This window comes from Trypanosoma melophagium, assembly GCF_022059095.1.
Source record: "Trypanosoma melophagium isolate St. Kilda chromosome Unknown ctg13segment2, whole genome shotgun sequence".
NCBI classification, from domain to species: domain Eukaryota; phylum Euglenozoa; class Kinetoplastea; order Trypanosomatida; family Trypanosomatidae; genus Trypanosoma; species Trypanosoma melophagium.
Window position 1 is genome coordinate 43081 of NW_027125140.1, and position 27442 is coordinate 70522.

Here is a 27442-nt window from a genome sequence, read left to right on the forward strand (position 1 = left end):
TATGCTTGTGGTCTTTGAGTGTCTTATTCGCACATCCCTTTCCCCTTTGTTATCTGAATACAGGAGGAGCAGGTACCAGTATTACCACCACTACTGCTGTTATTATCGTTCTTTTTGAGCCTTCCTCTTTCCATGAGGTTTCTTTTTTTCTTCCTTTCGTAGTCTCTCTTTTTTTTGTTCACTTTTCCTTTTGTGTGTTTATTTCTTCTTTCTACCCTCACTCCCTTCTGTATGCCCTCTTTCTCATGTACGTACTGTCGTAATTGTGGGCACAGGGAAAAGAAATGGAATCATCAACGGGTGGAGGACGGGAAATAAAAAAGAAAACAAAGCACAGGAAGGATGTATTCAGATCATGTGATGAGACTTTGGGATGGGGCTCGTTTCTTTTCTTTTTTCTTTTCTCTTTTTTTTTCGCACTCTGTGTGTGTGTTTTTTTTTTTTTTGAAATCTATCTGCGTCTATGTGTGCGATATTGTTTTTATATTGATTTTATTTTTATCTGTACCTTTTTTTTCTTCTTCTGTTGTGGTGCTTATCTGCTCCTCTGACCGGTTCTCTCTTCCACTTTCTTTTTGTCTCTCCCACTCTCTCTCATTGCCTTTCCATCATTTTCTCTAATTTAATGGGGTGTGGGAAACGGTCAAATTGTATATACATGTGTCTTTACCTGTGTGTGTGTGTGTGTGTGTGTGTGTTTGCTTGTTTGTTTTTGCGAGTGCGTGTGAGTAATTCAGCGTCTGTGCAGTATAGGAGAAAAACTGAAAGTGACAGGTACAAGACAAGAGGTAATGACTAATTTCCCTACCCCCTTCAAAAAAAAAAAAAGGAAAAGGAAAGACTACGATGAGAAAACGAAGGAAAAAAAAGAAACAAAGGCATCTGCAAAGAAGAGAGGAAGTGAAAGAAAAAAAAAACAGGAGGAGGGCGATGAGAAAACAAAGAGAAATTGCCATGAATTATCAAACGATGGTGAACCGTAGAGGAGTTCGTGTGTGAAATGAAAAAAAAAAGAGAATGGTGTACAGCTTAGCGTTTTCCTGTGTATTATGCCATCCCCCTTTTGAGTTTTATATATATGTCTCTTTTTAGAATAAATACTAATATGTTATTCTATTTTTTCCCTCTTTTTTTCTCTTTTTCTTTTATTTCTCTCTTTGTGTACAATGCACATAGGTTAGTGGTATTGGATGCGATAATGTTTGGACTATCCACATTGTGCAGATCCTCCGCGGCGTTTGATCTCCTCGGACGCGTCCCACTGCGGGGTCGTCCACGATATACGCAGGAACAATCGGCAACGAAAAAAGTAATGGATGGAGATGCACTTTTGGCAGCAGCTGCAGTACCGAAGGCCAGACCGAAATCTTCACATTTCGCCACACAAGTTGCCCTATTGGAGATGGAACAGAAACAACAAGAAGACGAAGAACAAGGACAAATTGCTACAAACGCACTTTGTTTGACTAGTGATGCAGTGGATGATGATATTGTTTTAGATGATGTACACGGCAAACACTTACGGGAGGTTGCTGTCTCATCAGAACGAGAGAAGTTTTGCGAACATCATCCAGCAGCACGTGGAATAGGTATGGATATTATTGATATGGTGACAGATGCTTTTAAGGAAGAACGGGAACGACTTATTGCAGAACGTCGTCGTGTTTTATATGAGCTGACACACCCAAACCCTTCAGATTATACATATAATGGGAAACTGGTACCACCACCACCATTGACTTTTGGTAAAATAGCGGAAGAATCTAAATCTCTTGGAAATAAAATAATGCTAGGTCAACATTACACACTTGTAAAACAAGCAGGTGTACGACGTGAGAATGGAAATACCATCACAGAAGTAGGGGTAGGACGTAATCGAAGTCAACAAGGACAAGGAAGAGGACGAGGTCAACGTAAAACGACTATGTTTGATAATCATAATTTTTTCTTTGAAATTAATGAATTATACCAAGAGATTGTTTTAGTTGGTAAAGCATGTGCTGGAAAATCGAGTCTACTAAATGCACTTCTTGGACAACCTGTGGCAAAAACAAGTAGTACCCCTAATACAACAAGGCAAATCTCTTTTTATCAGAGTGTCTCACCAGAAGAGATGCAAAACTATCTTAATAAAGAAGGGGGCAATGGTTTAGTAAAACTTCCTGGTGGTGGATTGCAGCTTACTTTTGTAGATGTTCCTGGATTTGGTATTGAAGGAATGTCTGATCAGTGGCGTGATAAGGCTATTGAACTAACAGATGCTTACCTTGGTGTACGACGATCGGTAAATACTGTGCTTCTTTGCATTGATTGTGAACGTGGACTCACAAAAACGGACTTAAAATATTTTACATGGTTGGAAAATTTACATGGGGTATTTTTTGTCGTTTTAACAAAGTGTGACTCAGTACCACATTCGCGTATTTGTTCTGTTATGCGACAAATTTATTCCGCTATTACAAAACACCGTCGTAAGTATCGAAAGGTATTCCCATTTATTATTCCCACTTCAGCAAAAGATGGAACAAATGTGGAATATCTTCGTGGACTTATTGCAGAGACATCTGGTCTTATTCCTGGTGATCGACTAAGACAAATTCTCAAAAAAAAGGCTGACGCTGAAATGCAGATAGCACTAGAGGAAGAAGCCAAACGAGTTCAAGAGGCACGTTGCATAGAAACTCAAAAAGCGAAAGCCTTTTTTGCAGCCACAAGAGGTAATGGAAATCAAACTCTCTTAAGTTCTTCGCAAGAGTTAACAGCATCATCAACTACTATGAAAGAACGAAAATTTGTACTTAATTTGGATCAAAATAGTCAAAGAAAGGATTCGGATGCTATTAGATCTACATCAGCTTCAACAACGGAACCTTTGTTAACGTTTCCGAGAGGTGATAACATGAATGGAAGTGGAATCATCGACGATGATGAGAAGACGAGACGGCGTCAGCGTTTCTTGGCGTGGCGCCGAGAACATCCCCTGCAGCGTCATCAATCCGACTATGGAACCTTTCGCCTAAATACGGGACTGGATCGACCAGATGCGGCATGGCTGGAGTTGCCATATATGGAGAAGACAACGACAACGACGGCAAATGCTGAGGTGGAGAAAGTGTCATCATCATCATCTCCACCTACAACGGAAGAAAACCCTGTTTCTTCTTCTTCATCTTCTTCTAACTCTTTAGAGGCCTCCTCCCAGTCTGCGGTGCTTGGCGTGGCTGGCAGTCCCCCGCCGTCCTCTCAGCGGGCGGGCGGCACCGTCTCCCGCTTCCTCGACGTGCTCGAGCGGTACGGCGGGCGGGAGGCGCCACTCAAGCGGTTTGGCCGCCGCGCCGCCGCCCGCGAGGCCCGCCTCCGCCGCCACTGCGACCCCGCCGCTGCCCCAACGTTGTTTTTCGCGGAGGAGCCCGACGGCCGCGTGGCGCCGTTCCGCGCGGGGCGAAAATGCGGCCCGTCACTTGTGGCGCCGGACACAAAACTCGCAGTGCGGGGGGCGGCGTGGGCGGCGCGGCGGTACGCGAAGGCGGCGGTGGCGGAGGCCCCAACAGCGCCATGGACGGCACTCGAGACGCTCCGCCGGCGGGCCGCGCGATTGCGGGAGGAGGCCGCCGCTAAAGGGATGAAGGCGGGGGAACTGCAGGCGTATATGCGTAACGCCGGTGGTATCGCAGAGGATTTTGCAAAGTTCGAGGGTGAGGTCAGCACGGCAAAGTGGATGAATGAGGTGCGGCAGGCAAAAACACTGCGGTCACAGCAGCAGATGCATTTTAACAGTACAGCAAAGATATCCTATCGTTCTATGCCAGTTGGATTGTGGAAGCATTATGGTGAAAAAGATACCTATTGGCCTACACCACGCGTGCAGGGACGCTGATACAAAAGAAAAAAAAGTAAAAAGAGATTTTTAAAGCAATAGTAGTCCTTTTTACTGTTTTCTTTCTTGTTGTTGTTTCTATATATACATTGTGTGTGTGTGTGCGTTGCTTTGTGTCTATGATAAAAGAGAAGAAGGAAAAAAAACCCAAAATGATAAAACAAAACAGTATTGTGTGTTATTCGCATTATAAACGCTCACCCTTTTTTTGTTTTTTGTTTTTTCTTGATTTCCTTGTATTATTTATTTATTTTATTTATTTATTTCCCCACGTTGGATTTAGGTGGTGCAGTGGTAAGAGGTTTAGGAAAACAAATGGAAGTATATCGACGCATTACCGAGCGTGTACGTGGGGCATTATGGGCCCATCACGGCCGTCTCATGTCGGAACGCCAATTCCACCGCATTCTCGCATATGTCTACAATAACAAGTATGAACATCAAATACGATTTGACCGCATGCAAGTAGTGGGACATGCGTGGGAAGGGCGAGTGGAGGTGGTAACAACGCCTGCGGGTTTTATGAAACGTGTGCGTATTAATCCCTGCGTGGAGGAACTCTCTTCTTATCGACAGCGGCAACTTATTTTAGCAGCCTACGCCGATGCCTGTTCACAGGGGCGACGATTAATGGAAGAGGCGGAAACAAACATTTACAAACAATTTTTAAAAGATCTCAAACCTATTGTGATGGGTATTCGTGATAATGCAGAGTTCTACACAGTACCAGAGGATTCCATTGAGACGATTGGTGGAACTCTACACAACGGACAAACTGCTGCTGGTGCTGGTGGTAGTAATATTAACACTAATGCGATGTTAACACATCGAACGATTCCCGCTGCGAAGGCATATCAACCCGGCGATGAGGTGCGGGCCCGGGAGGGATGGGAACATAAATGGTTAAATAGTCCACAAGGAAAGCAGTGGGCCCGCACACTGCGGGGTAAAACGTATTTTGCTATGCATGGCGCACAGTTTAAACCACGCGGTGCACCAGGGGCAAAGACAACACCACCGCCATTGGATCTTCCAGCGCCGTATACACGAATGGATGAGGCTCGACTGTTGCGAAAGAACTGGATGGCGTATTTAGATAATAAACATGTGGCGGAGGTTATGTGGACACGGGCTAAGGTGGGAGATAGAGAAAAACAACAACGTAAGTTGCAGGAAACTGGGCAGGCATGGCATCGCCCTATTAATGAGGAAGCTGTGACACGATGGTGATGGGGAAGATGAAAGTTGAGGAATGATGGTGATGATGATATGGTCTGATTTGCATAAATAATCAGCATTATGCATTTTTTTTTTTTTTTAGTTGGAGTCTTTTTTTTCATTTTTACATATTTAATACTGTTTCCATTGTTGTTGTTCGTCTTTTTTTTTCGTTCTTTCTTTGTTCCTGCCGTGTTATCACACTAACTGGTGGGTAAAAAAGAAAAAAAAAAGAGAGTTAATGAATTTTCTTCTGCAAAAGCATAAGATTTCTTCATTTCTCCCTATTTATCTTGTAGTACACTGTTTATTTAAAGAAATTTACAAAGAAAAGGGAGTACAAAAAAAAAAAAAAAAACAACACCAACAATAACAATAACAATAAAGTAATAACATCATAGTTGAATATATTTTATTACTACTAGGGATGCGTGGGAGTGGTAGCATTCCATATGCGTTAAATGAGTCAGCACCCTCGTATAAATCACCTATAGTATCGCGTCGTGAAAAAACAGTCGATAAAAGAGTTTCACCTGCAGTGTCTGTGATGATGAGGCAGATGCAACAACAACAACAATAACAACTAGTACTAGACAGTGAAGAGGAAAAAGAGGGTAATAATAAAACACGAACAGTTCCAGGTTTGCCACAGAAACTATCTACTGCCGCAAATATCCCTCTTTCACCATCTCCCGTCAAGGGCTTTCGATCCTTTGTGTTAACTAAGCACGTTGTATGTGTTAGTTCACCTATTTTGTCTAGTAATATGCCATTGAATAATTTTGATTTATCGAAAGGTCACATGTATAATATTCCAGTAAAAGTTAAAGTACCTTTAGAACAACAATTGATGAACGCCTTTAGGAACCGTACAAGAGAGAATCTCTCGTTAGCAGAACCAGAAATTATGATAGATAAAGAAGTACCATGTAGTCCTTTTTTTGATCATTATGATTCTTTTCAGCAGCAGCAACATTATAAGAAACCAGAAAATACCATGACATCGGTGCTCGAACAATCTCGTGGTAATTCTGCTCCAAAGCATAATTTACCTACTGGTGTTGCGTTAGTAGATATTGGCACTCTGGCGCAGAATCATGTTATTTACTTGATGAACGACACCCTCGTATCTCCTGCTGCACCTTCCCCAGTAGTGACGGGATTTGCTGGAGAAGCTTCTAACGATGAAGAGATTGCGTGTGCCACGTTATTGCATTCCCTCGAGTCGGAGCTACACGGGCAGTTTATCCGCGAGCATGTGGAACTCTGGCAGCGGGAGTACTTTACGCGGCGGATACTCTGTGCTTGTGAGGAACAGCAACGCCGATTATTGTCCCCCCGCTCCGCCGCGGCATTACACGAACGGCGGAGTTCGCGACTCTTCGAATCACGCCGGCGGTTGTTTGAAGAAGAAGTGGCGGTGTTGGCGGCGGAGGAGCGGGAACTGCGGGAGAACAGAGAAACAAGATGCGGGAGCGCAGACGTTTGAGGGGTGAGGCGAAGAGTAAAATGGGAGAAGCCCTCGCCGGAGTGGCGGCAGAGCGGCGGGAGATGATTAAACAGTTAATGCGACTCGAGGCACAACTGGAGGAGGCTCTGCAGCGGTGTAAACAGGCAATGCTGCAAACCAGCACATCAACAAGAGGAAAGATAAAGGGAGTAGAAACTTTACATATGAATAGGACATTAGGACAGAGGGACCCTCTATTGGGTGTGTGGCCTACTATTTTGCCCAGTAAGGAGGATGTGCGACAGGACGTTATGCATAACACGCCTGCGACAGATTACATACCTAAAATAACTCCAAAACCAGTAGTAACTGCATTGGATACTGTATTAATCAAGAGTTCTGATACAGTTTCTTCCATGGGTGGAACGTCTTCATTATTACCACCACCATTTCCTTCTTATTCTTTGGGTGGTGGAGGTAGTAGTAGTAGTGGTGGTGGCGGTGGTGCTTTTTCTGTTGTTATGCGTGAGGCTTCGTCATCAATTTTGCGTGACGGGCAATAGAGAGAGAGAGAGGGAGGTAGAGAGAAAAAGAGTGAGTCTATTATTTCCTTTTCACCATTTTCTTGTTAATTCACCACTTCTTCCTCTTTTTTCTCCTGAATTATTACACCTTTACGGCATGTAAGAGGGCAAAAATGATGTCCTGGATATTGGGGAAGCATTCTTATCGCATACGGAAATGGGTGTATGTGTTTCTTTCACCGTATTAAATAACTGTGATTTATTTGCTGATTTTTTTTTCTTTTGTCCATTTTTTTTTTCGTCTATTTTTTTTTTATATTGAGGTTGACATTTTAATTTTATTTGATTGGTTGTCTGATTGTTTTTCTCTGGCATAAAGTATAGAAAGATCAATGAGTTGGTTTGTTATTTCCCTCATAGAATGGAGGAGGGGTAGATACGTTGTTTATGACTACTTTTCATAATCATCATTTTTTTTTTTTCTTCTATTGGAATGCTTTGTTCTCCTTGATCTATTTTTCTTATTCTCTTGAACTGTGGAGTCAATTTGGAAGAAGAAGAAAAATAAGACGCATGAAATAATGAAAAATTCTTCTATAGGTACAGGGTTATTACTGGCGATGGAAGCAGAATTACAGGAGTCTTTAAACCGTACTAATACTTCAAGTAGTAATGGAAAGAAGGAAGAAAAACCACGATTGATGCTACTCTTGTTGTTGTTAATTCTTTTACTTATTCCTGGATTTTGGGGTTTATATCATCTTATTCGTTTTTGTCGCCGGTATAAATATCGACAATTGGCTCGGCGATTAAAGTTATCTGGTGCACTACATCCTGGAGATGTAGATGATTTGGAGATGGGACGTGTGATTCGTGGTGGGGATTGGCTTACTGATAGAAGTCGTAGTCGAACTGCTGAAACGGGTAATATTGTTCTACCTATTGATACTTTAACGCCTGGTATGGAGTTTGATCCTATACTTGAAGCGGCGGAGAAGCATAAACGACGTTGGATGCGGCGACGAAATCTAACGGATACTGAGAATAGTGACAGCAATATAAATATCGATGACAATAATAAAAGTAACCACACTAAGAATAGTATTAGTGCAGCCAGTGCTGAGGTTGAAAATACTTTTGAAGAAGAAGCATTAGGAACTAGTGTAGATGATGTTTCACCAGAAAAAGTAGAAGAACCCATCGGAGTTGGAATGAGAATAGGAAGACGCAATACTATTGTTGCTGTTGCTGGTACATATGATGTAACCACTACACGTGTATGGCTAAAGAAACTTGTCAATGAAGAGGAAAATAACACCGATAACAATAGACACAGCGTGGAGGCCGAACAATCACAAGGTAGTAGTGGCGATATGGCTGGAGTGGCATCACCAGATGGTGTAGAGAGTGGGGATGGTAAATGTGGAGGAAGAAGTGGTTTTTCCTCGCCTATTCATAGCAGACGAGAAGAGGGCCGCTCGTTTCAAAAAATGTTGGCAGATGTTTCACCGCCGGATGAAATTTCGGAAACTTTTCGGGCAAAGGTTAAGTTGACACCGGACGGTCCAGTATTTGCTTCAGACCTAGATACGAAGGAGGAAACTGTAGATGAGGATAGTGGCGAAGAAGAGGAAAAGGAGGTAAATGAAAATGAAGAAGAAGAGGAGGAAGAATACAGTGATAAAGAATAAATGATAATAATGAACTGGAAATAAGGAAACAGTAACGGATATTCGTGTTGTGTTTTTTTTTCTTTTCGTTTTTTCTTTCCTTTTCATCATTGTGTATTTTCAATGAAGCTTGTATTTCTAGGGCAAGCTGAGTTATTTTTCTTTCTTGCTATTCTTATTGTTGCACGGATTTCGCATCATCTTGGTACCTTTGTTTTTTTGTTATTGGGTTTTAGATTTCCCAGACAACTTTTCTTCTATCTTATAGTAAACTTTGATAATAATAATAATAATAATAATAATAATAATAATAATAATATTGATTCCTCCTATCTGTTTCTCCGATTGTTCAATCGCTTGTTGGAGGAATGTTGAGCTGAATAGTGGCGCATTTACACTTTACTTTCTTTTTTTTTATGATTGTATCTATGCATGTATGGATAATCACAACTGTAGACTATTTATATTTGTACACATGTATGTGTCTATATGGGTGTTTCTGGTAGTGCTTACACTAAATTGAATACCACCACCACCACCACCATATCTAAAACTCTCATTTTCTCATTTTTTTTTTATTCCATACACCTCCACAAAATATATACACTATATATATATATATATATATATATTTATTTATTTATCATGAACAATTAGATTGATGGGACAGTAACACCATCATCAGTAGCAATTGTGTATTATCGCGTCTAATGCCCATTGTACGTCCTACTCGTTGGGATCACGTTACGTTGCCGTACGTACCGGCCGGTGATTCGCCGTGTGTGTTGTTTTATCTTTTACCGGGTGATCGTGTGCCGCGGGTGGCGGTGCCGAATGCCCGCGGTGAGTATCCACATCTCATTCCTGGTATGCCCTACATGGAGGAATTGGACGTAGATAATGAAGAAGAAAACGGAAAAAGGATGGATCTTCGCAGTGTTTCCTGCGGGGCAATGCCGGTGTTGGAGTTTGCACCACCTCCACTACATGAAGATGTGGCAACGCAAGTGGATTGGGAGGATTTGCCAGCACCACCTCTGCCAGATTTAAGACACTATACAACTCCCACAGAACAACAACAAGAAGAGCAGCAAAGACAACAACAACTAGAGAAGAGGAAAAGGGGATGGGATGAAGAAGAGTGAATGGAGTTCTTTGATGCCTGTAGGGAATATATATATATATATATATATATATATATATATGCCGTCTTGTATTAGTGTGTGATTTTGACAATATCAGATATCTCTGTTTCTGTTTCTATGTGTGTGTTTGCTCGTATTTTATTCTGGGTGGGCTGATCTACACAGTGTTCAAGTCTTAGCTGTGCTACAAAGATTATCTTTATGGGCCTTTTTTTTTTTGTAATCCTATTGCAGGTTCTCCTGCTGGTGTTGCTGGTTTCTATCCCTTTCTTGTTGGTTTCTTTGTGTGTTCGTTCCACAGAGGAAGAAGAAAATGATATCTGTGCTGAACAGACTGAAGCGTATGTAAGAAGAAATAAAGCGTCCCATTACCACAGCAGTATATAATACCAAAGAATGATAAAAAAAAAGAATTATTCTCTATACTACTTCTTTTTCCTTTGTTTTCCTCTTTTTTTCTTTTCTTAATTCCCATATTTATTTCAAGTGCCCATTAGGAACCAAAACACGGACAAGAAAAAGAAAAGGAAAGAAAAGAAAGAGCGACTATAAAGTAAAGATGAGTGGAAGAACGGCTGATGGTAGTGCAGGGGGCCCAATCAACATTGCCCAACTCCCACTTGAGCAGCTGGATGAACTACGCAAACAACTGCAGTTAGAAGTCAACAGTTTATCCGCCGCCTATGAGAGTCTCAACACCGCCAGCACCCGCTTCCTCAGCAACTGCGATGTCCTTCGCGAGTATGAGGCCGTCTGCGGAGCCCCAGCAGAAACAGAAACAGAAAAGGAAGAAAAAGAGGGACTTGTGTGTGTGAGCAGTGCCCTCTACGTCCGGGCCCGGCCGGTCCGCAGTGGGCGGGTGCTGGTCGACGTTGGCACGGATTATTTTCTCGAGCGGCCGCTGGGCGCCGCCACGTCGTACTTCGCCGCCCGCGCGGAGGCCGTTCGGGGCAACATGGACGCCCTCGAGCAGAAACTGCGGGGGGCCCAAACACATCTCTCGCAGGTCGTTGATACGATGCGGGGGAGACAGGCGGCCGCCCAACAACAACAGCAACAAGAGGAGGCAGCAGCGTGATAATAAACATTTGAAATAACAACCATGGGAGAGAGAGAGAGATAATCACACACACTCATCTTTATATATATTAAAGAGGCGAAGGAAATGAAGAGTCGGAGAGAAGAGGAAAGGAAGATGTGGGGGGTTTGTTGGTGGCAATGGTGGCAGGAAGGACCGTTATTGTGGTGTAACAGTAAAAGAGAGAAACAAAAAAGAAAACGAAAAGAAAAAAGTAAAAAAAAAAACAACAAGAAGGAAAAACGACAAGAAGAAAACTTTCATCATCGCCGTGTAGTTGTAAGTCGGAAAAGAAGTGAGGGCAGGATGAAGACTGAAGGGAGAAAAGAAAAAAAGAGACAGATAGGTGGTATTGGTAGTGTTGTTAGTTAGATACGTATACCTCTTTGGATTGCTATTACTTTCTGTACATTTCTCTTTTTCTTTTCCTTTTTTTGCTATTTTTCCCCACAGTGTACGTAAACACATACACACAGAAAAAAGAGATAATAATAAAAAAAGAAAACTTGAAAGATACAATTTTGTGTGTCAGAACAAGGAAGAAAACAAAAATAATAACAAGTAAAAAAAAAAGAAAGAAAACGCCAACAGCCGCACAACGAAAGGTGAAGGTTAAAAAAAAAAAAACACATATATAAACGGGTAGAAGACCGCTAGTAGAAAGAGAAAAGGCGATAGTGCGTGAATTTGTTTGACTGTGTAGTCATCTGCGTTTTTTTTTTTTTTGCTTCTAATTCCGCACACTTTACACATACGTGAACGGAAGTACATAGATATATAGTGAGAGAAGGAGAAGGAGTGATATTTACAGAAAGGGGAAAGTATAGATAGGAGTAAAAGGAAAAGAAAACAAAAACAAGATAAAAGAAAAAACAAGAAGTGACGATACAATAGAAATATTAGTGTCATTTAGAGAAAGGAAAGAAAAAAAAAACAAAAAAAAAAGTACCTCATATTTGAGTTTTTTTGTTTCTTCTACTGTGGAACAGGACATCATAGAAATAAAAAAAAGAGAGAACGAACAATAGGAAGTAAACAAGTATATATATATATATATATATATATATATATATATACATACAATTAAAGATCCAATGCACACGACTCTATCCCCAGCGGGAGTTAAAACTCCACATGAGAGATATGTTGATACACAGCAGCATTGCAATTCGTCCACAAAGCATTGCAAGGCGATTTCACCCTCACCTATACGGAATCCACATCACCACCACCACCACTGTCATCATCATCAAGAATATCAATATCAACATCAAAATCAGCATCAATCGCAAAAGCAACAGAACTCTCATATGATGATGATGACGCATAATGGGACTTCTGCAAACTCTAACATTTCTCTGTTACCACCACATATTCATTCTATGCTTTATCACTCTATTGTGGAGCCCACCGTAGACACGGTAGTAACATCACGGGGAGCTGTTGGTAAATCAGAATATACAAACTCTCCTGCTAATGTTTCCGTATGCCTACGCACACCCACATATAGACGTCAACAAACACATCAATCACATCATTCTATGCATATTCAGCATAATCATAATCAACAGCAACATCAACAATTATCTGGTTCACCATCTTATTTGCGTATTAATATCAATGGTTATGATAGTGGAGTTATTACCGCTGATGAAAAACAGCTGCTTCAAGCATCTATGATAGTTCCTTCACCGTGGTCAGAGAACACGTCTATCGGCCACAACACCACCTCACCTGCCACAACGCATAGATATCAAACCACTGAAACAAAGAAACGGCCATTTACTTCACCCGATCAGTTTTCACCAGATCCCAGTCCCTCCAAGTCTAACGCTTTATCACCCACAAAGTTCTCCACTAGAGCCCTGGAGAGGGAATTATTCGCGGCAGAGAATAGTGAATTGGTACAAATACTTCTCGAGTTAAGCAGTTGTAATGCAGAGGCGGCGCAGTTTATTCAAACGAAGGCCCATTTCTTTTCCCTACGGCACACCATTACACCTGTAGTGAAACAACAAGAACAGGAGTGCGACAGTGGAAAGTCTTTATCATTATCTCCAGTACAACCAACACCAACACCAGCAGCACCAGCAAGAGCCATAATAACAACAAATACTACTACAAATACTAAAACTAGAAATGGTGGGAATCGTCTACAACATCCAAGTAGTGGTTTGGGTATTATGGAACGTTGTTGTGTCTCAGCAAATACTACACCCAGTAAACCACTAGCCTTTGAGGATGAAACTCCATTACAAGAAGAACGTACAAGAGGTGTTTCTATTTTAAATGCCACTCCATCGATTGAACTTCCATACAGTCACAACTCTGCCCAACCGCTTCTCTTAACACCACCGAATCAGTATGTTGAATCTAACTCTGTGAAAGAGAAATCTATCCCGCATTCAACGGATATTTCTGCGAGTATAGATGCGAATATGAATGCACAAGAACGTCCATTCTGCAATGAATTACATCCATGTCTGCATTGGTATAAATCATGCCGTTATTCGATGAGTTGCCCGTTTGTTTCACTTCCACGCAATCTCTGTTTGCATTGGGTACGTGGTTCATGCGTGGCAGGGAAACAATGCAGTGGCGTACATCGACTGCCAAATCCATGTCCTTCTGATGTTCAAACCGTCTTTGCGCTTAGCCACGGTGCAGATCGCAGTGCTTTGGGAAATGCGGCATTACAAGGACAACAACAACAAATACATTCAGTGGAATTACAACAACAAGAAGAAGATGAGGAGACGAAGATGATGACGTGTGTGGGGTCGTTATTTCAAGCACGAGAGTTCCCTATTACACCAAGAGGACAAATCATCTCTAACCCGGCAAGTATTCCTGCCAGCTTAGAACACTTCTACCATGGATTACTCCTTAACGAGGAGAATAATAATAATAATAATAATAATAATAATAATAATAATAATAATGTTTCAGGTGTTTTAACACCGAATTCGGATGGCGCTTCTGCTGCTGGTGCTGATTGCAATTGCAGGGGTTGCCGCAGTGCAACATTGGACGACCTTTCAACGGGGACTGAACGGACACGCATAGATTATCCGCATCATGAACAACAAGAAAATAATAACTCCCTTTTAAGACCTGTTTCTCGTTCTTTAGGCGATAGTTTCGCCGCCGCCGCTGTTGATGATGTTGTAATGAACATACCGGCAGTTTGTGTGACGGAGGAGGACGGCGCAGAGTGTCCACCACGTCAAGCATTCACTCGCACACAATCCCCAGTAGGAGCATAGATTTTATTAAGATCCACCCTTCTACAGTCATACACTTATACATGTCCTTTTTTTTTTGTTTCTTCTTTGCTTTTTTCTTGTCATATTTCAGTTTTTTTTTCCTTCTAAGTTGAGCATATATATATATATATATATGTTTATTATTATTATTATTATTATTATTATTATTAAAAGAGCTATCGCAACTCTATTTCTAACTGTCACCACTTTCGTTTCACGCTTTTATCACTCTGTCCGAGTGGTGTAGCGATAAACTACAGCGATGAAAGGAGGAGATTTACAGAAAAGAGAGAGGGTGTGTGAAATGGTTCACTGTTATAGATTGAGTGGGAGAGAGAGAGAGATAAAAATAAACTGAAATTAAAGAAATTTAAAGAGAAGGATTTTAATTGAGAAGCAATTTGTAAAATTGCTGTATTTAGAAAAGGTCCAGAAATGTTTTCCTTGCTTCTATTTCTTTCATTCTTGTTTTTTTTTCTTAACTGGGTCACTATTCTGACGTGTATATGTGTTTTTTTTTGTTTTGATTCCGTTTTTATTAGCGCTGTAGATTACTCATCACTGCCATTATTAACACTTAATCCCTTTTTTCTCAGCTTGCGATACGAATGCTCGAGTCTTACTGAATTTTATACCTTTTATGGGTTTAACTATTAGGAATATTTTTACTTCTTTTCATTCCTAGCAGCGTGTCCAATAGTAAGTTTTGAGGATTCTTTAATAGATAAATATCTCGTACAATTTCAATTTATTGCTTGTATTTTTTATATGATATGGGGTTAAGAGTAGTAGAGTTAAAATACACTGTTTTCTCTTGTTTCTTCTTTTCTCTTTCAATATGAGAAGTAAGGCTAAGATTATTCTTTTCTTTTTTTTTCTTTTCTTTTCGTTCAACTTTCACCAGTACATTTTATTCTAAATTTATTTTCTTCTTATTGTTCATATTCTCTTACTTTTTATCTGTTTTTTTCCTTTTTTCTCTCGAAATGGGTGTGTTTTTATGCCTTTGCGTTATATCCGCAATCTACGCAACTGTGGAGGAGAAAAAAAAAGTGAATGACAATAACAGAAAGAACACTAATGGAGAATATGAACCAGGAGGAAAAGAAAATACTGGAAAGACTATATATATATATATATATATATATAGGGAGAGAAGGGAGAGAATTGAAATAAAAAGATGGGATTTGAAGTGTTTTTCTCTTTTTTGTTTCTTTTAGTATTATTCTTCCATTTTTTTATATTTGCGGTTTGTTCGTTTGGTTGTTTCTCTTGGTTTCAACGCGCAGTATTAAACGAAAGTCTAACAAAAGAATGAAAGGAAGGAGTGGTAGAAGCCAATATATAAAATAATAAAAAAATAAAGCAATAGCCTTGAATATAATAATAAAGATCACACCATTTACTCTCCCCCTTTCCTTTCTATTTTGTTTCCTCATAGGTACGTTGTGTGTGTGTGTGTGTATCCGTATCTATACGTAGAGAAGAAAAGAAGTATTTTGAGATAGAAAAAGAGAATATATGTATATGTTTTTATATATTTTTATTTATATTTGTGAAAGAGTTGATACTTGTGTTAATACTGTGAATATATCTTTTTCCCTCTTTCTATTTCTTGTGTATACCAATAGCGATTCGTCACCCATACATATATACATATATATATATATATATATTTATTTATACGTATACATATATATATATATATATATATAGTTAGGACAGAATAGCGGAGTGAACGAAAAAAAAGCAAAATAAAGAAAAAAAAAACAAGAAAAAGCCACACACACAAAAATAAAAGGCCGAAAGAAAAGGAAATCATCAACAAAAAAGAAAAGAAAATACAGGAAAAAAGAAGCATAAAGAAGCGAAGTAAAAAGAAAAAGAAGAAAAAAAAAACGAACAGACAGTTCAGTGAAACGAACTGCATACTAGGAAACTGAAAAAAAAAAGAAAAAGAAAAGGAGGAACAAGAAAACGAAAGAAAGAAAGTCATTACTAATTACCGCCACCATTGCTACTATTGTTATTGTTGCTATTATCACTATTACTACACTATTATTACTCACAGATTAAAGGAAAGTAAAAAGAAGTACTGAAGAAGAAGAAAAGGATAATTATCATCAAGTGGGGGAAGGGGAGATAAGGAAAGAACGAAAAAAAGGAAATAAAAAGGAAACAAAAAAGCAAAAGAAGAATATAACAAAAAAAAAAAAAAAAGAAAAAAAATGCTTCGTTTACTTCGACATTCCCTTCTTGGACTTTCCTCCTCTGCTGTGCTGTGTGGTCGACCCCAAAACAGTACACGCCCGCAGTCCTCGGCGGCGGGGAGTGTGCGGGATCCACAGGCCCCCGCTAAGGCCGATGCCGTTTCAGCGGAGAAGGTGTGGGCGTTGTGGAATGAGGGGAATCTCTTCTCATTATCGCTGGCGCAATTGCAGGGATTTCTCAATCGCGCCGGTGTGAGAACAGAACCATCGGCAAAGAAGGCGGCTGTTGTGCGGCAGGTGGAGGAATATTTACACTCAAAAGATATCGCCGTAAAGAATGGTGGTCAGGCAACACAAAATCAACAACAACAACAGCAACAACAAGGAGGAGGAGGAGGAGGATATGGAAGATGGAATCAATCTACTGTGATGCAGCCAGAGACTTTATTGGATCTTGCACAGGCAGGGTTTTATGAGGGATCTGCAAATATGGCACCGAAGGCATTTCAGTTACTTGTTAGCAATACAGCTGCGGATGTTGTTGTTTCTCGTGTGAATACTACAGCCTTTCCGGGTTTTCCTGCTAATACGGAATGTTACACGTTAAGTGCATCCGAAAAAGATGTTGCTATCCGTTCCAGGTATAGTAAAGTACTTCAATGGTGTTGTTTAAATATGAGTAATCTACAAATGGATGGAGAACTTTTTGTAGATTTTGGAAAATTATTATTACAACCATCAGTTATGCGAAAGAATCGTCGTATCGTCTCATCCTTTACACTTCAGCAACGCATGCAGGTAAGTCATCCTTATTATTGGGTACCAGCTTTACCAGAGTCTTGTGTTCCTGCCATACAAGAGGAGTTATTAAAACCGGAGGGATTTATGCCACTTGGTAAAGGTGCTCAAATTACATACAGCGGAACCATTAAACGTGCCAAGGATCAATTAAACCTTGAATTTGATAATAAAGGCAAAGTTCTCTCTGTCAATAGTTCTTGGGTCAATGTACAAACAGCTTGGTGTACTCGTGCACGAGGCCCTGATGTTCGCCTGCTTCTACGCTCCCGCCCAGCACTGCGGCGCCAAGAAGTTGAGATGTACGCATCTATGCCGATCATTCAACTCTCCGATGATGATGTGGCGGATGTTTTGCCTGCCGAACACGGGCAATTGGTGTATCTCTCCGAGGATGAAACGCGTCTCTTTGAGAAGGTGACGGAGAAGGGCGTGAAGTTTACGGTGCGAGAGGTGAAACGACAACCGCTGATTGTGCTTCGCGATGAGGAGGAGGATCCACGTTTAGAGTACAGTCTCTCCGTGGCTGTACCGGCGAACGCGGGAAAGGCGACGGATGTGCGGGCGGTAGGATTAGCGGCCTTTGAATTAGCGGGCAAACTCGCCGGACTTGTAACAGAGGATTATGTGAAGGAGTATGGTTGTGAGGCGGCCTTGTAAGTGAGAGAAGGAAAAGGAAAAGGAAGGAAAGAAAGAAAGATGAGGAGGAAAAAGAGAGAAGGAAAGAAAAGATAGATGCGAAGGAATTTATATTTCCTGTTTATTTGCCGTTTATATATATATATATATATATATATATATATATATATATAACTCGTGTGTATGTTTGTGATTGTGTGGTTTTGTGCTGGAATGGGGAATTATAACTCTCACGGTGGTCACAGAACAATATACATTCTCTCACCTGCTGATTTACACAAATACAAAAAAAAATCACTCAATTCGTTTACATCTCCGACCCTTTCGCTATTTGTTTTTCTCTTATTCTTATTACTCTTATTATTATTATTATTATTATTATTATTATTATTATTATTATTATTATTATTAATATTGTGATTTTTTTGTTTTGTCTTGTGTACACCGTGCATTTATCCCATTTTGTTTTATTATTGTTATTCACGATTTACTATTACTATTATTACTGTTATTTTCACATCTGATTTCTCTCTTTCTCTCTTTTTCTTTCTGTTCTTTCTTTCTCGCTCTCGCCTAATTTCGCTGGCGAGTCTGCGACCTTGTTTTTCTGTCTCTTTTTTTATTATGTCTGTACGTGTTCAAAATATTATCAATTAAACAACAACAAAAAAGAAGGAATTGTTATATATATATATATATATAGAGAGAGAGAGAGAGAGAGAGTGTGTGTGTGTGTCTCCATGTGAAGTGGAAAACAAAAGAAAAAACGAATAAACAAACAAAGTAGTTTAAATGTCTCAATTATTGCCAGTTACAAGATTAACATCATCCTCATCAGTATTATTATCATCATCATCATCATCATTGCATGTATCATCATTATCATCATGTAGACAGTCTGAGGAAAGAGATCAGAGTGTTATAATGATAGTGGATGTGTTATTAATGGGAAGTGAATATATCTGCTTTGTTGTGAATACCGTGGAGAATAGAAGAACCACAAGAGGAGTAGATCTCGCCAGTCCATTACAATACCTTTCATTCCCTGAGAAGGCGTTCATATCTGGAAATAATAATAGTATTAATAATAATAATAATAATAATAATAATAATAATAATAATAATAATAATAATAATAATAATAATAATAGTAATAGTAGGTTTGCGCTGCTTATGGAATTACAACGTGCATCAAATAATAAAGGAGGAAGATTGGTAAATGGTAGCGAAACAAAAAGAGGAAATTGTCATCGCTGCACTGCGAGAAGTGGTGGTATTTGCACTGCGGCATTACTGCACATGTATGAAGATCATGTCGTACTGTTTTTTATTATGGAATGCGATTGTGTGGCATTTGCCTCATTTCTCCTTGTGGATAGTTCTAAAACAAACAATCACCACAATAATAATAATAATAATAATAATAATAATAATAATAATAATAATAATAATAATAATAATAATAATAATAATAATAATAATAATAGTACCAATAATATAAAAATAGAATTACTGGCTGTACGATGGTGTTCTGGTTCTATGGGGAATATAAAGACACATCCCACTTCTCTTAAGCAATTAACTGTACCGGTTACAGCTTTACTGGAGTGTACGCATGATAATATAAAAGTTTCATCAAACTCTATAACCAATGCGAATTCTGTTTCCTCCACTTTACAACGTGGCCGACATAATACAAAAGGCGTTTCCACACGACGTGGAAGTAAAAATGATTCGGTTGTGTTTACTTTACGTCTTGCCTTTACGCGTATTGTGGGATGGATTGAATATATAGAAGTGATATGGCGAGAAGGAACTACAAACACAAACACAACAACAATAAACATATCATCGCCATGGCGAATGTTGCATGGATTTCAACAATTCACATCTGGTATATTACGATTAGAGTTAAATAGTAATTGGAGTGGATCACCGGGTGAAGTGCGGGCCTTGCATTGGATGCCACACTCCCGTGATTATCAAGAAAGATTTCCATTATTAGCTATATTACATCAATACACTGTTGTGTGTGGTGATCCATTTATGGATCGTCTTTCGGTTTGTATGCTTTCTTCTGGGCGAAGAGAACGTATTCCATATTGTATAAACGAAGAAAAAGATGAAAAAGAAAAAGTATGGGCAAGTACATATGAAACTTTTCAGGGTTCTTGTTTAGATGGTCCATGGTGTTTAGATGCGTTAACATTAGCCCATCCATCATTTCTATTACATACTACTATTACTAATAATACTAGTAGTATATATGATGAAAGTAGTTCAATGAAGAGTCGAGATGTTTTGGGTGTTTTTCTACGCCCAACGAATATGATTTATCCGATGAGTGCCTTTTTGCGTGAAAAAGGATTATACAGCACCTTTGACATTACCAGCGATGATGCTATAATTAGATTAGTAACAAGCGACGAAGGAAGTACAAGAAACGGCGATGAGTTTTATTTTGCCCTCTTTACAGAGAATGGCGAAGTGGATCGATGTTGCATTGGCGATTTTGTGGAACATGCGGTGAGTTGTACAGTACCACAATCAACCACACGACGATTAAGTCGATCTGCATTAGCGGAGCGAGATGTACTTATTTCAGTTGTATTAGCCATGTGTAGTAAAGGGAATATACTTCTTATAGAAGTATGGAATTCTACAGCAGCAGCAATGCGGAGTGAAAAGGGAAATGAACATAAAATGAAAGTTTCTAGTCTTTTTACGCTAAAAGTTCGATCTGTGCGGTTGTGTGATGCGGCAGTACCACGGAATTTATGTTATTTGTATCGTTTCATACATTTACTATGGGAAGAAACAGGAGGTGTTGTCTTTGTACTTTCCACATATGAAGAAGAAAAAGAAAAAGAAGAAAAAGGGAAATTATTAAATTGTAGTTTATTAACGGCAGCATTACGATGGCAAGAAACATCTTCACTTCAACTTTTGTGGATAAATATTGGGAAAGACTTTAATGTGGAACAGAGAAATCACATGTATACATTTCCCATGCTTTTAGATAATGCTATATCCATGTTAATGGCACCTTTGACTTTGTTGGATGTGGAGTACAATGTGGGAAGTGTTCCACACGCTTCTCTACAAGTATTGTGTAGTTGTACGACTGTACTTAATAATAATAATAATAATAATAATAATAATAATAATAATAATAATAATAATAATGTGGATACGGTCTGTGAAGTGAGATTTATTATAACGAGATGGGGTGATATTTGTATGATGGAATATCACTTTCCATATACAAAGCACACTACCACTACGGCAGATAATAATAATAATAATAATAATAATAATAATAATAATAATAATAATAATAATAGGGATTTCACTTGTAAACGACTTTCTCGAGTACAGTGGCCACAACAGAGAAATAATACATCTGTGGCATCGGCTCTATCACTTCTTTTTTCTTCAAATTCTTCTAATATTTGCATGCAGGTAATTTCCACTGCAAATGCAACACCTCTCCAATCATCTCAATATCTGGGATCTGCGATAGATGATGTACGTCATCTCAATATCATGTTTATTGTGGTTTGTCGTAGTACGGTTATAGTACTATCGATTTCTGGTGAAGTGTTATTTGTAAATGATATCTGTCCTTCCTCAAGAACATTAACGTCTGAAACAGGAGGAGATCATACAAATAGAAACAATGTATTAGAAGAAACTAATGAAGAAATTCCTTCTCTACTTCCGTGTATGCTTCAATCATTTGCCTCGTATGGTGAAAATTGTTTCCTTGTCTTGTCAGCACGTATGGGATCACTTTATTCCCGCAAAGTTTACTTTTATGATTGTTTTTTCTTTCTTTTACATTTCTCATGGTCTTTCAACGCCAATGCAAATACCGTGAAATCGGCGTCTGTTAATGTGGCGGATGTTTTACACATACACACATACGGTCAACCACTATTTGATTTTCTCCCATCTGTGCAAGTAGACATTTCTTCTGCGGTATTAACAGAGAGACGACTGTTGTGTGTGCGGGATTTGTTGTTTGTGGCTGGATCTATTGTGTGTAGTGTGCCATGTGTAGTTACGAGTCCTCTTCTTTTAGCAGGAGGAGCTAATCCCGCGATGGAGGCTTTCTTTGTTAAGACCACACTTGATACGGATAATAATAATAATAATAATAATAATAATAATAATAATAACACTAGTTATGGAGGACGAATGGTGTTGGATCTCAAACGCTTTATTGCGAAGGAGGAGGAAAACATCACATGCGTATTAGCAGAGCCCACACTCTTGCGGTGTGTGATTGACATAATTAATAATAATAATAATAATAATAATAATAATAATAATAATAATAATAATAATAATAATAATAATAATAATACCACAAGTGTAAATGTGGTGGTGTTATTTGCCTTTATGAGTGGATTTACGTTAACTGCGGCAATTTGCCATAGTACAGCCTCCCCACGATATTGGCATTGTCAAGTATTAAAAACAACAAAAACCATCAATACTGCAGCTTCACAGGAAAGGCATATAAGTAAGGATTCCACTATAATGGTGAGAAGAGAGATAATGCCATTTGTACGATTTGTAAGGACCACAATTCATGGGGGAAGAAATATATTGGGATTTCTACAAAGTGCGAATAATAATAATAATAATAATAATAATAATAATAATAATAATAATGGTTGGCAGCCGCTGGTGTATAATAGGGATGTTATTATGGATTCGCTGATTCCTTCACAGCATGATGTAAAGAGTCTGCGAGATATCACACAACGCAATATTCCCACACCGCCGTTAAGAGAAGAAAAGGAAAAAGAAGAAAACAATACGGCAGATGTGGTAATTATACACAGTGGAAATGAATTGTTTACACTGGGACAACCATGTCTTTAAGATAATGCTGGGATATATATATATATATATATATATATATATATATATATATATATATATATTATTATTATTATTATTTGTTTTTGGAATTGTTATTATGTAATGTTATAGTGCGGAACGGACTGAAAATGCCTATGCCATTCTCAGACGTTATTATTATTATTATTATTATTATTTCGGTTGCTATTCTTTCCTTTCTTTTTTTTTTTAAAGAAGGTAAACAGCTCAAGAAATTCCCAGAGAAAAAAAAAAAAGACAAAGACAAGAATAAAGGAAAGAAAGAAAGGACAGATAAGAGAGGATTTTACAGATACCAATCGGAGAAAAACCTGCATATTTCTCGAAATATATCTTTATATCTTTAGATATTTATATATTTATATATTTCTATTTTAAGAGGAAAAAAAATGTTAAAAGAGTCATCGGGAACAGGCGGTGGGGATGGCAATAACACCAATAACACCCCATCCGCTGGTCCATTGCCCAGTGAAGAGTTAGCACTTATTGAGTCCCTCACAGACGCACAACTACGCTCACGCGCCAACATGCTGCAGCGGGAGATTCAACAGATGAAAAATGAGGAACGTGCAAAGATGGGAGAATTACAGCGACTCAAGAAGGAACTGGAGGATGATAAGAAACGCGTGCGGGATAACAACAAGTTACCATATCTGGTAGCGAGCATAGCGGAGGTACTTGACATGGATGATGATGATGCTGAGGCAGAAGAGTTGGATGTGGGCCGCAAAAAGTCAAAACGTAAACAGAAGAGTGCTGTTATCAAGACATCTAATCGACAAACCGTCTTTTTACCTGTTGTTGGACTTGTGGATGCAAATAAGTTATCGCCGCAAGATTTGGTGGGCGTGAATAAGGACACATACCTCGTACTTGATACATTACCACCAGAGTATGACAGTCGTGTAAAGGCGATGGAGATTGAAGATCGACCAAAGGAAAAGTACACAGACGTTGGAGGTCTCGATAAGCAGATTAACGAAATGATTGAAGCCGTTGTATTGCCCATCACCGAGAAGGAAAAGTACGAGCGTATTGGTATTAAACCACCCAAAGGTGTATTATTATATGGATCTCCCGGTACTGGGAAGACGATGCTTGCCCGTGCCTGTGCAGCCGCCACCAACGCCTGTTTCTTACGTCTTGCCGGTCCACAATTGGTGCAGATGTACATTGGCGAAGGGGCCCGTATTCTCCGTGATGCCTTTGCCCTTGCGAAGAAAAAAGCCCCAACGATTATCTTCATTGATGAACTTGATGCTATTGGTTCACGCCGCTCCGACGCTGGTGGTAAACACGGTTCACGTGAAGTGCAGCGTACCATGTTGGAATTACTCTCACAACTCGACGGTTTCGGCAGCAACGATGATGTAAAGGTGATTGCCGCCACTAATCGCATTGATGTGCTCGATCCAGCTCTCCTGCGTAGTGGTCGCCTCGATCGAAAGGTGGAGTTCACACTACCAGATGAGGAGGCGCGGGCACGGATTCTCGAGATTCACTCCAGACGCATGGCAAGACACGCAGATGTTAACTTTGAGGAAATCGCCCGAATGACGGAAGACATGAATGGGGCACAACTGAAGGCGGTGTGTGTGGAGGCGGGAATGTTGGCGCTGCGCAATGATCGGGCGTATGTCTCACATGAGGACTTTGCAGAGGGTGTGACGGCGGTGTTATCACGAAAGAAATCCAGTCTGAATTATTATGCTTGAGAAAAAAGCAAGCAAACAAATACGTACACAGTTACACATACAATTACACACTCTTATTACCGTACGCGAAAAGTTGTTGTTGTTGTTTCTTTGTTTGTTTGTTTGGTCGGTTGGTTTTTGGTTCCTTTTCGTCCATTCTTTTCCTTCCCTTGTTTCCTTATTCATTTCCTTTCTTTCTCCCATTTACATGGTGTTCTTGCTTTTTGTCACTGCATAAAGGAAAAAAAAGAAGAGAAAATCGATGGACTGGAAGGGATAAAGGAGAGATGAGAAAAAGATAATAAACAAGAAAAAAAAGAATGGAATTGTTTGCAATACAGATACTAATATATATATATATATATATATATATATATATATATAGATATATTCTAATTTTCTGTGTGCAATTTTACTGATTATTGGAGATGAGTTGGTATGTGTGGAAGAAAAAAAAACAGAGAGAACAAAAAGAGTGACAGAGAAAGGAATTTTTATTTTGTAGCTTGTTTTTATACAGAGAGGAGATGTGACGATCCCCAAAAGCAATGCATATGTGTTTTTCTTTATGTTTCTCTTTTGTTAGTAGGGTGAATGATGATTATTGACAATGATTATTATGATGATGAGGTTGTTGCTGTTCTTGTTGCTATTGCTGCGGACCACTTTTTTCTTTCTCTTTCGGGTCATTCTACCTTGTATTTGTCTCCTTCATGCTTGTTTTTTTTTTTTTTACGTTATCTTATTATCTCCTTTAGACGCTTTCGCCGACCATAAGAGACTTTTCTCTCTTTTTTCCCCTTTTTTTTCGTTCTCATCCCCTTTTAGGAAGCAATGAGACAGAAGAACATCACATTCACGAAATGAAGGTCAATTAAAAGGCGATCGTTCAAAAAAAAAAAAACTTATTATGGGTGATTATTGTTCTGTGTCTGTACATCTGCTTCTATGTGTATGTATGTATGTGTGTGTGCGCGTGTATATATCTGTCTATGTGTGTCTGGCTCTCTCTCTCTCTCTGTGTGTGTGTGATTGTTTATTTTATTATTATTATCATTGTTATTATTGGTGTTTCCTCCTTTTGATTCAGACGTTTTTTCCTTTTTTTTTCTTAAATTTTCTCTGTGAAGTTGTTAGGAAGAGGAAAACGCCTCAGCTGCGATAGTGAGCATTTTTGCCTGTGTGTGTTATCATTGCCACAATATACAGTGAAAAAAAACAAAAAAAAACCAAAAACAAAACAAAAAAAGAAAAAAAAAAAAACACACACTCATTGAAGAAAGAACGTAAAAAAAAAAGAATATAATTGATCTCCCACAACGTCTCTCTCTCCTTCTTGACTTACATCACGATTTGTTAATACAAACAAAATAAAAAAAAAACAAAAATGGACACTCCCGTTACAGTAACGCCGGGGGAATTATTGGGTCCCCTGCCGCCGCATGGAAATATCGCAGAGGAGGACGCCCTGCAGCTAACAACGCCGGAAATAACGCAAGATCTCGTGGAACAGGCGCGGGCGGCGGGCACAAATCCCGCAAACGCCACAGATGCGAAACGGCGACTCATGCGTGATCTGCAGCAATTACAGAAGAGTGAAAATACGTGTTTCTCGGCAAGTCCTATCAACGGGGATCTCTTTCACTGGAGAGCTGTGGTGATTGGACCAGATCACACATCGTGGGAAGGTGGTATATTTAAACTTCGATTGGACTTTACGAATGAGTACCCGTGTGCCCCACCAGCGGTGCGGTTTGTTACAAAGAATGTTTTTCATCCAAATGTGTACGTGGATGGGAGTATCTGTCTTGATACCCTCAAAACGCACTGGAGCTCCTCACTTGATGTAGAATCACTGCTTATGATGATTATTTCGCTGCTTTCTGATCCTAACCCGTTATCAGCGGCTAATGGTGAGGCTGCGCAACTATACACAAATGCAAAAGATAAGTACCATGAGCGTGTGCGACGTCTTGTGGAGGAGTCCCTTGAACAGGATTTCACAGACGAAGATGAATAAGAGAAGAGTAGAGGAATTGGTAGATATTATTTTCATGGATCTCCCCATGATCTTAGGGCTCTTTTTTTTTTTTTAGTCCATAAGGGAGATACAAAAGAAAAGGAAATTAACAAGAACACATAATAAATGAAAAGAAATGAAGAAATGGAGGGATTCACCCTTGCTTCTTAATATGCGAATAGCTATTTCTTTTTTTTTTTCTTGACCCTCTTTATCATGTTCCAATTTTCTACTCCTCATTGGCCTTTCCGTTAATTTTATTTGTCCAATTTTTATATTCTCTTTGACTTCTCTTCACGCATTTCTTTTGGGGTGTCTCTTCTACATTGCTGATTCTTGTGCAGTTTCTGCCGTGTTAAACGCGTTTGGGAAGGATAAGAAGAAAAGTGGTTATAACAACAACGACAGCAGCAGTGGGAGGGACAACGGCAATATACACTTATTTAAATATACTCTTTGCTGTGAATATTGACGACCCCTTTCTTTTTTTCTTTTTCCCATTTCTATGCGGTAGTAAGAAAGCACGAAATAATACATTCGTGTTGTACGATCTTTTTTTTTCACTCTTGAGTGACATGTTGCGTGAATTCTTGTCTTGTGCGGCATTGTATTTTTGTTTGTTTTTAAACAAGCCTTTTTATATATGCGTCAAATCGGTTCTTTACGTTTTTCATTCTTTTTTTTTGTTCGTTTTTGCGCAAGTTTTTCATCCATTTTTCGGTTGCTAAGAACTACAGTTTTATTTTTCTCTTTTTCTTTGTTCGAAGTTAAAATTGGACGCATAGCTTAAAATGACAAGAATTGGAAGGACGAAAAACGAAGGTCCTCAGGAAGAAAGAATTAGACGCCTTCTCGCAGAGAGAGTGAAAAAGAGGTGTTTTTATCACTATTAATAATTTCCCCTTTTTTTTCGTTTTGTTCATGCCTTTTTCTTTTATTTTA

The 27442-nt window shown here is 39.2% G+C and overlaps 12 protein-coding genes across 12 annotated transcripts; all 12 read left to right on the forward strand.

Moving 5' to 3' along the window:
• Positions 1-1198: 1198 nt before the first annotated feature.
• LSM04_003469 (GTP binding domain) lies at positions 1199-3877 on the forward strand (the record flags this gene model as incomplete). The annotated part of the gene is made up of 1 exon (XM_067330748.1): positions 1199-3877. The coding sequence occupies one exon, from the start codon at positions 1199-1201 to the stop codon at positions 3875-3877; it is 2679 nt and encodes an 892-aa protein (XP_067194088.1).
• A 315-nt stretch (positions 3878-4192) lies between these two features.
• Positions 4193-5107, forward strand: LSM04_006323 (uncharacterized protein; the record flags this gene model as incomplete). Its single annotated transcript, XM_067330749.1, has 1 exon — positions 4193-5107. The coding sequence occupies one exon, from the start codon at positions 4193-4195 to the stop codon at positions 5105-5107; it is 915 nt and encodes a 304-aa protein (XP_067194115.1).
• A 415-nt stretch (positions 5108-5522) lies between these two features.
• Positions 5523-6584, forward strand: LSM04_002452 (uncharacterized protein; the record flags this gene model as incomplete). The annotated part of the gene is made up of 2 exons (XM_067330750.1): positions 5523-5588; positions 5748-6584. The coding sequence occupies 2 exons, from the start codon at positions 5523-5525 to the stop codon at positions 6582-6584; spliced, it is 903 nt and encodes a 300-aa protein (XP_067194077.1).
• A 20-nt stretch (positions 6585-6604) lies between these two features.
• On the forward strand, positions 6605-7108 carry LSM04_008133 (uncharacterized protein; the record flags this gene model as incomplete). Its single annotated transcript, XM_067330752.1, has 1 exon — positions 6605-7108. The coding sequence occupies one exon, from the start codon at positions 6605-6607 to the stop codon at positions 7106-7108; it is 504 nt and encodes a 167-aa protein (XP_067194126.1).
• A 542-nt stretch (positions 7109-7650) lies between these two features.
• LSM04_004045 (uncharacterized protein) lies at positions 7651-8760 on the forward strand (the record flags this gene model as incomplete). The annotated part of the gene is made up of 1 exon (XM_067330753.1): positions 7651-8760. One exon carries the CDS (start codon positions 7651-7653, stop codon positions 8758-8760), a length of 1110 nt encoding a protein of 369 aa, XP_067194092.1.
• A 689-nt stretch (positions 8761-9449) lies between these two features.
• Positions 9450-9884, forward strand: LSM04_001877 (uncharacterized protein; the record flags this gene model as incomplete). Its single annotated transcript, XM_067330754.1, has 1 exon — positions 9450-9884. One exon carries the CDS (start codon positions 9450-9452, stop codon positions 9882-9884), a length of 435 nt encoding a protein of 144 aa, XP_067194068.1.
• Positions 9885-10443: 559 nt separating this feature from the next.
• Positions 10444-10962, forward strand: LSM04_002768 (Prefoldin alpha-like; the record flags this gene model as incomplete). Its single annotated transcript, XM_067330755.1, has 1 exon — positions 10444-10962. The coding sequence occupies one exon, from the start codon at positions 10444-10446 to the stop codon at positions 10960-10962; it is 519 nt and encodes a 172-aa protein (XP_067194082.1).
• A 1094-nt stretch (positions 10963-12056) lies between these two features.
• Positions 12057-14228, forward strand: LSM04_005862 (uncharacterized protein; the record flags this gene model as incomplete). The annotated part of the gene is made up of 1 exon (XM_067330756.1): positions 12057-14228. One exon carries the CDS (start codon positions 12057-12059, stop codon positions 14226-14228), a length of 2172 nt encoding a protein of 723 aa, XP_067194112.1.
• Positions 14229-16456: 2228 nt separating this feature from the next.
• LSM04_003421 (uncharacterized protein) lies at positions 16457-17896 on the forward strand (the record flags this gene model as incomplete). The annotated part of the gene is made up of 1 exon (XM_067330757.1): positions 16457-17896. One exon carries the CDS (start codon positions 16457-16459, stop codon positions 17894-17896), a length of 1440 nt encoding a protein of 479 aa, XP_067194087.1.
• Positions 17897-18667: 771 nt separating this feature from the next.
• LSM04_005005 (uncharacterized protein) lies at positions 18668-22768 on the forward strand (the record flags this gene model as incomplete). Its single annotated transcript, XM_067330758.1, has 1 exon — positions 18668-22768. The coding sequence occupies one exon, from the start codon at positions 18668-18670 to the stop codon at positions 22766-22768; it is 4101 nt and encodes a 1366-aa protein (XP_067194104.1).
• A 407-nt stretch (positions 22769-23175) lies between these two features.
• On the forward strand, positions 23176-24501 carry LSM04_000251 (AAA ATPase; the record flags this gene model as incomplete). Its single annotated transcript, XM_067330759.1, has 1 exon — positions 23176-24501. One exon carries the CDS (start codon positions 23176-23178, stop codon positions 24499-24501), a length of 1326 nt encoding a protein of 441 aa, XP_067194051.1.
• A 1366-nt stretch (positions 24502-25867) lies between these two features.
• LSM04_009109 (Ubiquitin-conjugating enzyme E2) lies at positions 25868-26500 on the forward strand (the record flags this gene model as incomplete). The annotated part of the gene is made up of 1 exon (XM_067330760.1): positions 25868-26500. One exon carries the CDS (start codon positions 25868-25870, stop codon positions 26498-26500), a length of 633 nt encoding a protein of 210 aa, XP_067194135.1.
• Between the last annotated feature and the right edge of the window lie 942 nt (positions 26501-27442).